The sequence below is a fragment of the Narcine bancroftii genome, chromosome 7, assembly GCF_036971445.1.
Source record: "Narcine bancroftii isolate sNarBan1 chromosome 7, sNarBan1.hap1, whole genome shotgun sequence".
In the NCBI taxonomy this organism is placed as follows: domain Eukaryota; kingdom Metazoa; phylum Chordata; class Chondrichthyes; order Torpediniformes; family Narcinidae; genus Narcine; species Narcine bancroftii.
The window spans coordinates 35,446,029-35,463,882 of record NC_091475.1 but is presented as its reverse complement, the minus strand read 5'-3'; the positions used below and the strand labels follow the sequence as shown (position 1 = coordinate 35,463,882).

Genomic DNA, 17,854 nt, shown 5'->3' with positions numbered 1-17,854 from the left:
TAGACAAAGTGCTGCATCCATTTTAATAACTCCATACCACTACTCTAAGATTTACCATCATTTGTGATAAGAGGCAAGAATTTTCCAACTTGTGGCATTGTCTAATATGCAAAACATTACCAAAACTTACAATAGACCTTTCACAGCATCAAAAAAAACATGAAAACTTCACCCAATCAACAGCTTGCAACTTAATAACAAAAGCATTTTCTTCTTTGCTAGAATATCTCAGATGTTATCCTTTGCAACAACCCTTTGCACTCAAGAATCCACAACGCTTGGACTACCTGAGTTTCCTATGGATAATTTGACAGCCGTCATTAAAATCTTGGTATGTATGAATGAAGGCTGAACAGCATTATGCATTTGTTTCACAAGAAAATCAATTAATATTCTGCTCTCTGAACAGGATGCATTTCCCATGATGTCTGCCCAGCAACTGCTTCGTAGACTTTATCCATATGATTTAATGCTTGGGAAAGAAGGTAGAACTGGAGTGGAAGATGTGTTGAAAGTAAGTAAGAACCATTGCAGAAGTGAAACCCTTGTTAGATGACATATCTGATTTACTGAACAATTAACTTCTGGTTGCCTATTAAGACTGGCACTCCATTAAAAACAGCTAACCAATGACCTTTAAGGGATAGGCTAATTAACAGCTTAGCATGTGGCCCAAAGAGACTCATGGTCTTAGATCCAAATTAAACATAACTACTGCCATTTGAAAAAAATTAATATCTTTAAATATTAAAATTTAGTTATGAAGTTGAACATGTTGATTCATATAATTTTCACATATCTTCAACATACTGGACTTGACAATAGTACAATTTGGAGTTGACCTCTAATTCACTGGCTAAATTGTTTCTTCATGAGATAGAGTAGAAAACAGAGGGTAAACACATTTTTTTTAGCATCACAGACAGGGAGGCATTGGCAGAAATCTGTGCTTAACTTGTGAATTTCAGGGAAGTGGAGAAAAATTGGGAAACAAAACATTCCGTTTGTTCCAAGAAAGGTGTATACCTCAATGGTACCAATGACATTGATAGGAAAAGAAATGAGGTCCTGAAGTGTGAATATAAGGAATTAGAAAGGAAGCTAAAATGCAGAACCTCAATGCAGAGATCACTGTATGGCTGCCTGTGCCATGCACCATTTGGGGCAAGAATAGGAAGTTATGGCAGTTGGTGCAGGGACCAACAGTTCAGATTTGTGGATCTTTGGAATCTCGCCTGGGGAAGGTATGGCCTATACAAAATGGACATGTTGCGCCTAAGCTTGAGAGAGATGATATTTTTGTGGGCAGCTTTGCTAGAACCGTTGGGGAGGGTTTAAACTATCTAGGCTGGGGGATGCAAACCTGAGAGTTAGGACAGATGATGGAGCAGTTGGTGGAAAGGTAGATGTTATGTGTAGTGAGACTGAGGAATGACAGGCAATGAATGGAGCATAAATGCAGTCAGTTGGATGGGTTGTAGTGTATTTACTTTAATGTGAGAAGTTTTGAAAATAAGGACGATGAATTTCAAGCATGGTTCAGTACATGGAATTACAATTTGTGGCCATTACAGAAACTTGGCTGATTCAAGGACAGGTTTGGCAGGTGTATGTTTTGGGGCTTTGAATTTTTAAAAGGCATAGGGAGAAGGTAAAAGTTGGGGGGGGCGGGAGGGTGGGGGGTGGAAACAAGATGGATAGTGTGGCATTGCTAATCAGAGATAATATCACAGCTGCAGAAATGGAGGATATTGTAGAGGAAGTAAGAAACAGGAAAGGAGTTTTCTATTTGTCCCCATATAGCATCCAGGCTACAGATTTTGGAATGGTGCAAAAATAACCAGTCATGGGAGACTTCAACTTTCCTAATTTTGACTGGCACATCCTTAGTGGCAAAGTTTTAGATGGGACAAAATGTGTCCAAGAAGGGTTTCTGACACAGTATCTGGACAAGCCAACTCAAGGAGAGGCCATACTGCATCTTGTACAGGGTAATGAACCTGATCAGGTAGCAGGCCTCTTGGTGGCTTAACATTTTGGAGGCAGTGACCACAACTCCCTGACCTTTAATGTATCTATGGACAAGGATGGAAATGGACAAAATGGGATGGTTAATTGGGGAAGGGCTAATTCTGATGGGATTATACAGGAACTAGGGAGAGTAAATTTGAAAAAGGTGTTCTCAGGGAATGAGGAGGATGTTTAGGGACTTCAAGAGTAGGGTCTTGGATAGATTTGCCCCACTGAGACAGGGAAAATATGGTATGGTAAAGGAGCCATAGTTGACTAGAGAGGTGGGACAACAAGTCATGAGAAAGAAGGAAACATACATAAAGTTTTGGAAGCAAAAGTGAGGAAGGGTGCATGATAATTATATGGTAGCCAAGATAGAATATAAGAAATTACTTAGGAGAGCAAAAAGGGCGAACAAAAAAACCTTGGTAAGTAGGATTAAGGAAAGCCCTAAGGCATTCTTCATGTATGTGAAGAACAGAAAGATAGCCAGAGTGAAACAATTAGGGATAAAGGGGGAAACGTGTACTTGGAGGCAGATAGGGGAAGTTCTAAATGAATACTTTGTTTCAACACTTTAATAGTCACCAGGCGGAAGGATCTCGGTAAATGGAGGTCAGTGCAGAACAGGCTAACGTGTAGGAGCATGTCAAGGTTAAGAAAGAAAAAGTGCTGGATCTTCTTAAAAACATTTGGATCAATAAGTCCCCGGGACCAGAAGCGATATAACTTTGGTGACTATGTGAAGTGAGGGAAGAAGTCGCTGGGTCATGGCAATGATCCCTGCATCCTCCCTGGGCCACAGGATAGGTATAGGAGGATTAAAGAATGGCAAATGTCACCCCTTGTTTAAGAAAGATAAGAGGGAGAATCCTGGGAATTATAGACCAGTGAGCCTTATGACAGTGGTGGGCAAACTATTGGAGAGGATTCTTAAGATAAGATTTATGTGCATTTAGAGAAGCATAGTCTTCTCAGGTATAGTCAGCATAGCTTCGTAAGATATAGGTCATATCATGATTACTTTTGAATACATGACAAAATAAATTGATGAAGTTAGGGTGGTGAATATTGTCTTTTTGGATTTTAGTTCTTGGTCCCTTGCTCCTTGTGATTTTTATAGTTGACTTGGGTGAAGAAATGGCAATAATATGTCTGATCATAACATTCAGATGCTCATGGATGAGGGAATATGATTACAAAAAAAATTAGTAAGTCTCTATGTTTATTTTAAATAATGCAAGGTAGTACGTGCTTTAACAGGCACATGGACTCCAGAAAGAAGGCAGTTTAGTTGGAAACATGCTTTCTTAGCATTGCGCTGACTTGTCAGCTGGGATTATGGATGAAAAACTAGAAGTGGAGCTTGAATTAGCTGGACCACTTCGAAATGAGTCAGATGACTTTCTGACAGCTAACTCATCTGTAAACTGTTAGTTCACCCAATTTTGAAGGATGTTGAAGTGTAACAGTATAGGGTCAGGAGATTCTGATCTTATCTCTTGGTTGGTTCTTTCTGGAGATTTGAATATCTTAATGGCTCTTTAAAATAGCCCAGTGATTATCAAACTGCTCTCTCTCAGTATAATTGCACATCTCAATACATAGTGCACTGTTCTATATTAGGTGAAGTCATCAGATTAACTACTGTGTTATAGATTCTCTTTGAAGGGATTTTTCAGTACTGCATTTTGTTCTACATTTAACACATTATGCGCACATTGCCAAATGTAAATGTGAGTGTTTTGAAATTAATCATCCTGATATATACCTGCGGGGACAGAGTTGAGATAAAATAAGTTGGTCAGTAAAAGGATGGCAGTGTTGCCTGGTCAGACCCCTACCAGTATTACCTTTGGCTAATTATGTCTTACAAGATTGTGGTTGAAAAGTTCCCATCCTTCCACTCACCTCATGCCTTTGCTCAGCCTAACTCTGAAATTGAACCCTACTGTGAATTCAATTGTTTTTGGAATCTGGAATTGCTGGGAAGGTCGACATTTATTGCCTGTGCCTAATTGCCTTTGAAAAAGGTGGTGATGAGCTACCTCCTTGAATAACTGCAGGAAACATAAGTGCTGGAGAAGCTCAGTCAGTCACACAGCTTCTCTAGGAGGTAAAAGGCAGTTAATATTTTGGACGAGACCCCTTCATCAGGAATGTTGAAAATCAGGTAGATGCCTGAATAAATAGGTGGGGGTGGGGGGAAGGGCAGGGGAGATATAACGATGGATTACGGTTGGAGGGTAGAAGAGAAAGAAGCTGAGGTGATGGGAGAGGGCAGAGGGCTAAGAAGGATAGCTATCAGATAGAAGGAAGGTAAGGGGGTGGGGAACTGGAGGAAGGGAGACAAGAGGTGAGAGAAAGTGAAAAACTGCAAAAGGAGATTAACGGAAATTGGAAAAATCACTATTTGTGTCATCTAGTTAGAGATTGTTGAGATGGAATATGTTTTGTTCCTTCAATTTAAGGGTGACCTCAATGTAGCAGTACTTGAGACCATTGCCAGACATGTCAGTGTCACAATGGGATGTGGAATTAAAATGGTTGGCCATCGGATGATTCTTGCTGTTACAACGGACAAAGCAAAGGTTCTTTGAAACAATCTCCAAGTTCTGACCAGTCTCCCTGATGTAGATGAGGCCCAAATTGGGAAACCCAGATAAAGTAAACGATCCCTACAGACTCACAAGCGTCACCGTTTGGAAGACCGTTTTCTTCCTGGATTCATGGTGAGGGAGGAGGTATGAGTGCAAGTGTGACTTCTTGCAGACACAGGAGTCGGTGCCAAAGGGATGAGTGGAAGGAGTGATCTCTATGGAAAACAGAAAAGGGAGGGGAGGAGATGATGTGTCTGATGGTGGGGTCCCATTGTAGCTGGTGAAATTGTGGAGAATAACATGTTCGATGCAGAGGCTGGATAGGTGGTAGGTGTGGTCAAGGGAACTCTGTCCTTGATGTGTCTCAGATTGGGGTGTGGGGGCAAGGGCATATGTGCCAGGAATGGAGGAGATATGAATGATGTCCAAGTTACAGGCAGTAGAGAGGAATCCATGTTTAGTACAGAAAGAGGACATTCAGATTTCCTGGAATGGAAGGCCTTATCCTGGGAGCATATGTGGTGGAGACAGAAGAATTGAGAGAGATTAATAAAATCCTTACAGGAAACGAGGAGGGAAAAGTATTGTTGAGGTGACTATGGGAGTTGGTGGGTTTATAAAAGTTGTCTGTTGATGGTTCGTCTCCTTAAATAGAGACATAGAGATCAAGAAAGGGAAAAGAGTTGAGATGGGGCAAGTGAATTTAAAGTCAAGGTGAAAGTTAGCAGCAAAGCTGATAAAGTTGACAAGCTCATCATGGTTGCAGGAGGCAGCACCAATGTAGCTGTCAGTGTGATGGAGAAAGAGTTGGAAGAGACTTGGCTTTGTAAGCTTGCAGCATGGATTGCTCAATGCAGCTGACAAAAAGGGAGGCATAGCTACAGCGTCCATAGGAGGCAAAAATATATCAACAATCTTTCAAGCCTGGGCCCTTCATCAAGGACGTAGCTAGACACATGTGAGTTCCCTTAGCTATATCTTTGACTTGGATAAAGTTGGTTGAGCCAAAGGAAAAGTTATTGAAGGTGAAAAAGAAGCTGCTCCTGCCAGAACAGCTGTAACGACAGCACTGCTGCTGGTATGGACCCAAGGGAGCAGGAAATGGACACACAATGCTGCTCTGAAAGGTTCAACTTCCCGGTTGTAATGCCGATGGCTCCGTACAGTCTTTAAGCGGTCTGTTAAAGGAATCAATGGGGTTTTATTTTAAAATTCTGCAACTGTGGGGGTCTATGCTCAAGTTGGGGGTTTTAGACTCCGAGGGTCAGCAGGGTACCAGAAATGGGGAGAACACCCCTCTTTGAGGAGAAGCGGTGGAGACGAACCTACAGGATGGTGACCACAGTGATAGACCAGCGAGGGGTTTAGCAGCTGAGGGACCCACACATGCTTCAGGCGACTTGGAATTGGGGAACCCACATGGGCTGCTGACTGATGGAGACTGGCTATTGGAAACAAGGTATCAGACCTGGGATTCAAGAGGGTGCTGAGGGCAGGGATGGCTCCCGAAGGGCCTTGGATGGTGAAAGCTTCCTGAGCATGTTAAAGGTTTGGATCTGGAGCTCAAGTTGCCAATGGATCAATCAGGAGTCTGTGCAGCTGCGGGAATGCTGGAGGTGAATCCACGGACACTCTGTGCCTCTAAAGGGACTCTCTTTTGCTTCTCTTTCTCTAATGGTGACTCTTTGTCTGTCTTACTTATGGCAGGCAGAATGCAGTTTTGTGTATCGTTCTGTATTATTGCATGGCAATGAAGGAATCTTGAATACAATTTCTGCCAGGCGAAGCCTTCCTCCATAATAGACCTAACCAGTCCTCCTCCATCACCATCCTCCTTAGTAGGTTGGAGACTTCTTAATTTTTGAGCTTTTCCTTGTTGTGATGTACTATTTAGTTATAATCAATAAACTGAAAATCTATTTATTTCAGACATTTGATTTGTTCGGCTCTGCAAATTCCTGTCTTCCAAAACGAGTTGTTGGTGTTAAAGAAACAAGTGGAGAAACTTCACAGGCTGAGGCCATTGTTCAAATTGGTGACAAAGAGGTGACTATCAAGGTATTGAATTCTCTCCTGGTGCTGATTCTACTTGTAAAAGACTTTTTGCAATATAACACCTTTACAAATGGATTCTTTCTAATGTCCACGTATTATAGCGATTGGATTTTAACTTTATTGAAAAACGGTACTTTTATATTTTTGGCAGCAAAAAAAAAACATTGCAGTGAGATTATTCATTAGAGGAAGCTTTGTCTTGCAACAACTAAACATGTTTGATTCCATGTGATCACATTCTGTTTAAAGTTTGTATTGATACAAAATTTGTTGGGATCAGTATTCACTGGAATCCAAGATGGTGGCGTGGCAGCTGTAACTTTTTAAGTAAGGCACCATGCATAATTTTTAATTGGAAAGAGATGGACAGTAGAGCACCATGTGCAATATGGAAATAACCAAGCAACAGCAAATCTTCAAGAAGAAGCAGCAAAGTTGTGCAGCCTTGACTGCTGTGAAGACCGAGCCTTTGCTGTGGGGGCCGAGCCTCTGTTGCAGGGATGAGGCCTCCAGTCTTCGATGTCAATGTGGGGACTGAGCCTCTGCTGCAGGGATGAGGCCTCTAATCTTCAGCATCGCTTGCTGCCAGTGGCCAAGGCAGGACGTCATGGCACTTTCTGTGGAAGGTGTGCCATGTCCAGAGCAGTGGAGTCATGGGCCTGGTTCGGGGATCCTGGAGGTTGTGCTGTCTTGGATCGCAGATGGTGTCGAGGCTTTCAGACTCCTATGGTTTGTGAACTGTATGGCAGTTTCTTCATTTCGCTATCAGACCTTTAAAATATAGAGCCTAGTAGAATTCCTGCAAGCCTGGTCCAAGATGGCGACACGGCAGCATCCTGCAGCGGCGGGATGTTTCTTTACTCAAGCTAACAGATTTTTAATATCCAGAGTCTATTATACTGTAGCTTACACTGTAGCTATTATATTGTAGCTTGTTTCTATTCTCTCTATGATCTAGTTTTTTTATTAATTGCTATATTGCTGCACTTTTTAAATTCACTTTATGCAGCTTTGTCTTGCATAGAAATAGTGTTATCTTGTGTTGTCAAAAGGCTGTTTTGTGTAGTCTCGTATTGTTTAAATGAGGCACCTTAGTTTTTGGAGGATCATTATCTTATATTTTAAATGTTGTTTTAAAATGAAAAATAAAGGTGAACTTGAACTTAGGATTATGCTATTGTCAAGTGAGGAAGTTGGAGGCTCCTGTTCATTGGGGTCTTGGTTGATGCTACGCCAAAAGTGCCAAATTTGACTCCATGCTCTATGCTTTTGAAATTGCCCTGAAATGAGAGGTGCAATTTCAGCATACCATCTTTTAGGACTTTTATGGATGGTTTACTATGTAAATTCATTCCCTGATCTAGTACTCCCTGTTGGAATCTGTACAGATAGTATAGATCACAGAATCAGGCTATTATATTACATAGATCAGCTCATTGAATGGTGTAACAACAACAACCTTACACTCAACATTAGCAAAACTAAAGAGATGATTGTGGTCTTCAGAACGAAGTTAGGGGAAGACGACCCAATCCTCATTGAGTGTTCAGTAGTGCAGAGGGTCAAGAACTTTAAATTCCTTGGTGTCAACACCTCCGAGGCCTGGAACCTCCACGTTGATGCAATCCCAAAGAAGGTTTACCAGCGGCTATACTTTGTGAGGTGTCTGAGGAGATTCAGTATGTCACTGGAAACTCTCCAACTTCTACAGGTGTATCGTGGAGAGCATTCTGTCTGGTTGCATCACTGCCTGGTACAGAGGTGCCAACTCTCAGGGCAAGAATAAACTCCAGAGTGTTGTTAACTCAGCCTGTGACATCACAGGCATCAGACTTCTCTCCATCAAGAACATCGACATGAGGCAGTATCTTAAAAAACAACTTCTATCCTCAGAGACCTCCTCCACCCAGGCCTCGCCCTCTTCACTCTGCTTCCATTGGGGAAACGGTATAGGAGCCTAAAAATGAGTTCTTAACGGCACAAGGACATCTTCCCTGCTGCCATCAGATTCCTGAATAATCATTGAACCAAAGACACTGCCTTACTTTTTATGCACTACTATTTTTATCTTTTAGTTGTAGTAATATATTTAAGATGGTTATAATATTAATGCACTATATGATGCTGCCACAAAACACTGAATTTCTGACTTCATGATAATAAATTTTGATTCTGAACACTGCACCTGACACAGCTGTTGATTGCTAGGGTAAGGAATGTAGTCTTGCTTATTGACCAACATTGCAACGAGTCTTGATTCATGGCAATTATTTTACTGTAAGGAAACAAGATGCCTTTTTACTAGTTCAGGTTAATAGAGTCAGATTTCCATTGTCTCAAGAGGTACTTGCAATGTGTGTTAATGCTGTTCCCTGTATGGCTTACCTGATAGAAGTTTGTTTAATCATGAAAGGGTAGGCAGTCGGTATCTTTTCTCCAGGGTAAAAGTGTCACATGTTAGAGGACATCCTCTCCCATCTGCACCTTTTATTCAGGTGTTTGTCTGGTTTCTTGCTTTATCCTGATGAGGGGCCCAGGCCTGAAATGTCGACAGTCTTGCTATTTATGGATGCTGCCTGACCCATTGAGCAATTTGTGCGTTGATCCAGTTTTTCAGTGTTAACCATTTGGGATCAGATAAATGCTTCTCTGTTGGAAACTGATTAAATCGATTATTCAGATCACCTATGTTATTCAGTTGAAATACCTCCTCACAATCTGGGCAAAAGTACCACCAAGCTGCACAAATCATGTTAAACTGTAATAAAATCAGATGTAAAATCTTAAAAGGCATTATTAGATGGTTATATTGTGCCAGATAAAGGCAGAAAATAATATCTTCCAAATACATTAAATTTATTTCACAAACTACTTTCAGTTAAAGATAGAAAATTGCTGTTTTACTGAGGGTAACAATTATCTGTTTTTTAATCTGTGCATTTTATAGATTCCCACTGGAACAAAACTGTTAAAGTTTCATACACAGTCATCAAATTTCATCAGAACATCCAATCATGATACACTTCTGGCAGAGATGATGCAGTCACATATGGTAAAGGATATGTGTTTAATTGGTGGAAAGGTAATGTATATGAAGTTCATGTGGTGCACCATTAACGCTCACACAGGCACCAATTTCAGTTGACCTGGATAATTAATTTCCAAACATTATTTCTATTATGCAGGGTTGTGGCAAAACTGTGATTGCAAAGGAATTTGCTGACCTGCTAGGTTACATCATTGAACCCATCACTCTTTATCAGGTAATCTTGCACTTGCATTGTGTTAACAAACAAATTGGGAGAGGAAAGGGTAATTTTAAGACTTGGTGATAATAATACATTTGAGGGAGGTCATTGACCAAAGATGTAAAGATTAATGTGGACCAAGGGTGGGAAGTAAATAAGCAAACGGCTCTAAGTTGTGATCACAGGAATGAAGATGAGGTCTGTAACAAAAGGATACATTTTAGATGTAATACTTAAGGTGAAAACTTTAAGAAATTCACTTAGTGAAAAATAAAGACTGGGTTACCTAGCACGCCACTCATATAGGGAAGATGATTTTTTTGAGCAGCTGCTTAGCGAAGTGGTTAGTGCATCATTATTACAGCATCAGTGACCTGGGTTCGAATACAGTGCTATCTATAAGAAGTTTGTACATTCTCCCCATGTCTGCATGGGTTTTCTCCAGGTGTTTCAATTTCCTCCCACCCTCCAAATTGGGGTATTTGGAAAGCATGGGATCGTGGGCTAGAAGTACATCTAAATTTAATTTAAAAACAACAGTATGACAGGATCTTTAACATCCACTTGAGTTTTTTGTTATCGTTTTTTCAAAATATAAGCAATGTTTATTGCCCTTGAGAAGATGGTGGGAAGCCACCTTCTTGAACCACTGCACTCCCTGTGATGGCAGATCCTCAGTGATATTAGGAGAGGATATTATGGGGGTTCAGATCAGTGATGATGAAGGAATGGCAGTTTGTTTTCAAGTCATGTTGGTGTGCTCTCTGGAGAGGAGCCTACAAATGGTGTTCCCAGGTGCAACCTGGCCTAATAGTCAAAGTTACACATTTTAGAGGTGCTGTTGAAGTAACCTGGACAATTAACTGCATGGCATTTCCTGATGCAACACCCTGCAGTTACACTGCACTGGTACTGAAGGGAATATATGTTTCAAGTAGTGAATGTGCTTTATTATCAAACTAACTACATTACTCTGGAGAATGCTCAGCTTGTTGAATATTATTGGAGCTGCTGTCATTCCAGGCAAGTTGAGTGTGTGACATTTTATTCTTGAATGTGTCCTTTAGCTGATGGAAAGGATTTGGGATGCCATAATATGAATCACTCAACATCTGTTCTTGCAATCATAAAATTAATGTGGCAGGCCTCGCTGTAGCCTAGCAGCAACCCCACTCGTCACTGCCTGCCAACCTGAGAAATATCTATTTACTTCCAATCTTTGCTTTTGGTGTAGTAACCACATTCTCAATCTATGTCAGTTTATTACACCTGACTCCCTGATTTCTAATCTTTTGACCAACTTGCTTTGCAGGAAATTCTCAAAATAATTTGGAAAATCCAGTTACATTCTCTCTCTCTCTCTCTCTCTCTCTCTCTCTCTCCACTGATAGTTATTGCTCCCCAGACTACACTGATCTCCACCCTGTCACAGACATTCTCTCTGTTCACCCTTAAGCCTCGTCATTCTTGTTTTGTTGATGAGTCTTTGACTTGAAACATTAATTCTCTTCTACTCTCTAAAAATACTGCATGGCGTACTGAGTATTTCCAAGATTTTCCATTTATATTACATAAAAGGCATATATAAAAGATAATAAGAAGCATTGAACTGCCTGTGACAACTCCTGCAGCAAAGTCAGGGGTGCAATGAAGGAAACAACTAATATGCACAAGCACCAGAAAGATAATACAGTGATAAAGGGATGTACAACTAAGCTGTAGAGACCACAAGATGTCCAGTTTGGTTACTGAGCTGTGCTGATGGTTGAGATGAGATGAAAGTTTATTGTCATATACATGAGTACAATGTAAAGATGTGCCAAAACTCTTACTTGCTGCAGATGCAGAGAAGATGTGCCAATTACAATGATATGAATTAAATTACCACTATATGCCAAAACAGAAAGGAAATTATTAAAAAAAGGATAAATTAATCTATTCTTTTAAAAAGTTGTGGAAAATTTTAAGGTTGTCAGGAGTGGTGAAAGTCAATGAGCATTCCTCTGACAAAGAGCCAAGCATTTCCAGATGAAAAACATGCTGTATGACATTAGGAACGACCATCCTCCACTACACATCAATAACTGTAGAGGAGAAAGTAGAGAGCACCAAGTTCTTTGGAGTTCATTTAACTATGAACTATCATGGGCACACATCTCCTTACTCATCAGGAAGGCGCAACAGTGACTGCTCTTGATGAGAGAAGACTGAAGTGGGCAAGGCTACTGGCCACTATCATATCAACCTTCTACAGGAGCTCTATCAAGACTTTCCTGGCCAGCTGCCTCACAGTGTAGTAAGGGGTTGCTGCAGAGAAATAGATCAGAGGTCAAATCACATAAGAGCTGCAGAGCGGTTCACTGGAGTCTTCCTCCACCCCTACCTTCCCCCACCCCCACCTCCATCAACATGATATATGGGATCATCTGAAGAGGGCACACTAAATCATTGATGACCCTTCCACCCCACACAAAGCTCATGTCAGGAAAAAGATACAGGAGTTTCAGAACCAGCACTACCAGGCTGAGACACCAATTCTTTCCATGGGCAGAAAGAATGCTGAACAACCAAAGGAACTGCTCATACTAACCATCGAAGGCTTTCTTATTGTTAAACATTTTATTTATTTATTTGTCCTGCTTATGTATTGTTTGTCTGTATGTGTGTTATGTCTTGTGTATCTGCTTGTTTTGCACTGAGGACTGGCGAACGCTGTTTCAATGGGTTGTACTTGTGCAAAAAGATGTCAATAAACTTGATGACCTTAACTATGTTGGGGTTGTAGTCAAACAATTCCAATCTTGCTGTTTAATATGTAATTTTAATGAAGTCACCAGGTGCCTATGAAACTGTCTTCAGGTAGCAGTTAGCTCTTTTAAAAGAACACACGAAGGTGGGAGCAAAATATCAATGAGCAAGAAACAGGAGTAAATAGGGTGGAACAAAATTGTGAAGCCCAGAGCAATCAGTTTGAGAAATTAAATGTTAAACTTTTAATCAGCCTTCAAGTCAACAGCAACCTTAAGGCTAATGGAAAGTGCAATATTTATGTCATGGAGAGATGGTATAAATGTGAATAGCTTTTGTAATAAGTTTGAAGAAACAAAGGCGAAAATGTCAAGGATGGCCATTTGTGATATTAAGCATAAACATTTTAATTACTATAAGTTGTGGATGTATTTACAGTTGGATAAATGCAGTCATAAAGCAACAAACAGTGAATGTCACAGAACATTAAAGCTCAATCCCTGGACTTTGATTTTGGAAAGATTAAATAGAAGGAGCATCTGACAAATTAGCTTTTGATTGGAAAAAGGAATTATGATTTTTTTTTAAATGCTGTGGTTCTCAAAACTGAAAAGCTCATGTTTTACAAGTGTCAGTGCCAGATTTGTGAAGAAATTGATTAACAATTTAAATTAGATCAAATAAACAGTAGCCAAAGGAAAGCTTTGCAGTGTGGAGACAGAATTAGAGGGAACAGGGAATTTCAACCATTCTCTTTTGTTGTGCTATTTTAAGTCACCAGTTTTTAGACCAGGCAGAAGAGGAAATCAGTGAGACGTGGTGAGATCAAAATCATTTCTAGTAAGCAATGTTGGTGAAGAGTTCATTCTGAAACTGCTATGAAATAGAATGTGCCATTGTTTCTATATTTGCACTGAAGGTTGGTTGTTTCCTTGGCAACAATCTCAAATGTGATTTTTTTTTATTAGTGAATATTATCATACCAGTTAAAAACTTCTCTGTAGCTTATCAGCAGCTGGAAATTGAAAAAAAATTAGTTAATGAACTTAAATTAACTTATTTATACCATAGTTTGTTCGTTCAGATGCCTTGCCGTTCAGCGTAGGCGACCATATCTGTCCATCCATCACTGCCTCTGACCCTCCGAATTGTAGTTGTTGCCTCCCCTGTTTCTAACCATGATGTTAATCCATCGATCATTTTCTTTATCTGTCTGCCTCTGCTTCTTTTTCCTTCCTGCTTTCCAGCTGTAACTAAATGTTTTAATGTATCTCTTCTCATGATGCGTCCAAGAATTTTGATTGCTGTTTTCTGATTCTTTTAAGTAATGTATATTTTGTTTTCATTCTTTGTAGAACTACTTCGTTTGTTACCCATTTTTCTGAGAGACTGCATCTCTGCTGCATTGATTCTTTTTTCCATTGCATTTGTGATGGTCCATGACACGCAGCCAGACATCAATATAGGAAGAATGTAGCAGCTGAGAGTTCTAAGGCGGATGTCAATTGCTATTTGATTGTTCATTAGGATGTTTCTCATTTCTATAAATGCGGTACTTGCCAGTGCTATTCTTGCTTTTATGTCTATTTCATATTTGTCATTAGATGTTGCCCATGATCCAAATTACTTGAAGTTGTGAACTTGTTTCAGGGTTTCTTTTCCCAATATAATCTTACAATTTGGAATATCAGGTTTCTTTGATATTACCATTACTTCAGTTTTCTTTTTGTTTAAAGTTAGGCCAATTCTTTTGCTTTCTGTGTAGATTGTAGCTACTAATTTCTGTAAATTTACTTCACTGTTAGCTATCAGTACTGTACCATCACATTGTATTTAGAATGACTACTTGGTTTCACCAAATTCTTGAACTCACTGAGAGATAATGCACTTGTATATTTCTGACCCCCATACACTGCTGGTAACTTGTTCCCAAACTGTTCTAGATTATAAATACAGAACAACACTGCCTGTTTCAAAACAATGGCGCAATTAGCAGAGCTGTTGCCTCCCAGCTCCAATGATCCAGATTCAGTCCTAACCTCTGTGTCATCTGTGTGGAATTTCTACATTTGCTCTGTGCTCAAATGGCTTTCCTCCAGGTGCTCTGCTTTCCTCCCACATCCTAAGTTGGTTGGTAAATTTGAAACTGTATATTGCGCAATGTGTAGATGAGTGATAAAATCCGGGGGAAATTGATGGGATTTTGGGAGAAAAAATGAATGAATGTGGATTGATTGTTAGTCATTATTGACTTGGTGAGCCAAGGGCCTGTGGCACTGCTGTGTGGTCAATGATTCTCACAACCTTTTATTTAAAAATAAATTATAATCTCCACAGATAAAGTAACTGATAAATTTCCCGTCACTTGTATCGCTAAAAAGGGAGCATCATTTTTTTTTAATTTGATTTGTCAGTATTGGAAATGCTCCATATATCTCAGGAACAATCAGCTGCACCAATCATATTATGGCCAAGATCAGGACTGATTTCCTGGAGCCACAATACAATATTTAAACATGAGAAATTCTACAAACCAAACCTGGATTCAAAGAATCAATGCCCGTCTCCTCCTTCCCCCTCCGGATCCATTGCACCCTCTAATAATGTTCATGTTCTTCAAAATATTTTGAGAGAGTATTACTTTCTTGCCTACCAGGTTCTTATATATTTAATAAATAGTGCTCTGAAATTGTTACTGCTTCCTACATGACTAACTTTATACTGCTTAGCTGGTTTCATTTGCTGAGATTCTTTAAAATGCAGCCTGTAGCCTCATGCTTTATACAACAAATGCATGAATCGGCTTTCAAAACTTCAGGGGACAGGCATTAACTACTAACCACTCAGTGTTTCCCACAACCCAAGAATAAAGCCAATCTCACTTCATCCTTTCATGAATCATTCACACTGGGAAGAGTCTTTGCTTTCTTATTACAGCGATTTGTCACTGACAGATCTTCAATAAAGTTTTGTGGAAATCCTCTTCCATCCATTGTGGCAGGACTGAACAAAATTATTGAATTATCATAGTATGGGAGTTAATGAGCAGTTAGACTGTCAGCAAATTTGTGAGGACTAGTTCCTACACTATTATAATGCTGACCTACATGGCAAAGAATGGCTTGTAAATGACTGTAATATCCTGAAGGTGATATAAAAGGTGCTATATAAATATGACTATTCTGTAGTTTTATATTTATGAGCACATTACTACAGAACTCTTCTCAACCACTAACCACCTAAAATGATTCATTTCACTTATCCAAAGGCTTTTTTCCTTCAGACTGAAGAAAGCAGCCTGGATAGGCCTGTTCTGAATTCTGGTTGAACATTAAATTGCACACACATTTTCTCGCACTGCTCTCTTTCTATTGGGCTGCAGCTCTGTCTCACCACCTTCTGAAGTGTACAAGTCCACTGTATGACTCACTTAGTGAGCACGATTCCACAAAAAGGGATGTGATTTGTGTTTGACCCTGAGAGCATATGTCGTTGGTGCGAAGGTGAACACTGAGAATTGGTATTACTCTCGTTGGTGCGAAGGTGAACACTGAGAATTGGTATTACTGTCGTTGATGCAAAGATGAACACTGAGAATTGATATTACTCTCGTTGGTGTGAAGGTGAACACTGAGAATTGGTATTACTCTCGTTGGTGCGAAGGTGAACACTGAGAATTGGTATTACTCTCGTTGGTGCGAAGGTGAACACTGAGAATTGGTATTACTGTTGTTGGTGCGAAGGTGAACACTGAGAATTGATATTACTGTCATTGGTGTGAAGGTGAACACTGAGAATTGGTATTACTGTCGTTGGTGCGAAGGTGAACACTGAGAATTGGTATTACTGTCGTTGGTGCAAAGATGAACACTGAGAATTGATATTACTCTCGTTGGTGTGAAGGTGAACACTGAGAATTGGTATTACTCTTGTTGGTGCGAAGGTGAACACTGAGAATTGGTATTACTCTCGTTGGTGCGAAGGTGAACACTGAGAATTGGTATTACTGTTGTTGGTGCGAAGGTGAACACTGAGAATTGATATTACTGTCATTGGTGTGAAGGTGAACACTGAGAATTGGTATTACTCTCGTTGGTGCGAAGGTGAACACTGAGAATTGGTATTACTCTCGTTGGTGCGAAGGTGAACACTGAGAATTGGTATTACTGTTGTTGGTGAGAAGGTGAACACTGAGAATTGATATTACTGTCATTGGTGTGAAGGTGAACACTGAGAATTGGTATTACTGTCGTTGGTGCGAAGGTGAACACTGAGAATTGGTATTACTGTCTGCAGGTAATTGATGATATTTTGAACCATCTGATGCCCCCTTTTCAGTGACAAATAAAAGTCAAATGGATCAAGAAAAATTGCCCAGAATTTTATATCCTGCTGTTGATAGCTGGACTAAATCAGAGTGATTTGGAAGCAATTTTGATATAGATTTATTCAGTGATTTAATTAATGTATTGTGATGGCAAAGTTAATTAGCTGCTATGGGAGGGAAATAGGCTTCAATGTATGTGATGCCTTGTAGCATGCTGTTGAGTATCCACACACATATTGTGCAATGACCAACTGAACAGCAGTGGGTAAGTGCAAAATAGAATAAAGTGGAACATCCCTCAAGCAGAGCCAATATGTCTATCATAAATTATCTGGAGTTTTATTTTTAAGGAAGAATTTGGAAGTGGGGTTATGTCATTTCATTTGTGACCAGTGAATCAAGGGGTCCTGACCCAAAACGTTGACTGACCATTTCTGTCCATGGATGGTGCCTGACCCACCCAGACTTTCCAGCTTCTCTAAGTTTACTCAGTTATCATAGTTTGTAGCTGACCATTAAAAAGGAAAGCAATTTCACAAGAGGTAGCATCTTTGTGGTGTTGAATGTAACAGGGACAGTCTTCCGTGTGCTTTAGCTAAAATCCTGCCTTTGTGGTTCTGTAGTATAAGATGTGTGTCATGAGTGAGATGTATTATTGGAACTCCCACCATTTGGTTGAGATGGGAAAGTAACTAATGGTGTCACTATATGAAAAGGGCTGCTGAGCCCTTGATCCTGGTGTCCTGATCAATGTTCATGGAAGGAAACTTCAAGACTAAGAAAGGAGAGGGAACGCAGGCAGTGTTAAAGTATGGGGGTGTCAGTGAGGATGATGGCAGATGGAGCCAGGTGGGGTGGACTTG

At 40.1% G+C, this 17,854-nt stretch overlaps 1 protein-coding gene across 6 annotated transcripts in view; it reads left to right on the top strand.

The window, feature by feature from the left end:
* vwa8 (von Willebrand factor A domain containing 8) overlaps positions 1–17,854 on the top strand; it is a 257,379-nt gene that overhangs the window by 61,301 nt on the left and 178,224 nt on the right. For 5 of the 6 annotated variants that reach the window (XM_069889576.1, XM_069889574.1, XM_069889573.1 and 2 more), the window contains 5 exons: positions 223–331; positions 410–514; positions 6,543–6,671; positions 9,616–9,750; positions 9,854–9,931. In XM_069889576.1, coding sequence (XP_069745677.1) covers positions 223–331; positions 410–514; positions 6,543–6,671; positions 9,616–9,750; positions 9,854–9,931 — 556 coding nt within the window. The remainder of the gene's footprint in view (positions 1–222; positions 332–409; positions 515–6,542; positions 6,672–9,615; positions 9,751–9,853; positions 9,932–17,854) is intronic. The other variant, XM_069889575.1, reaches the window with a different exon arrangement.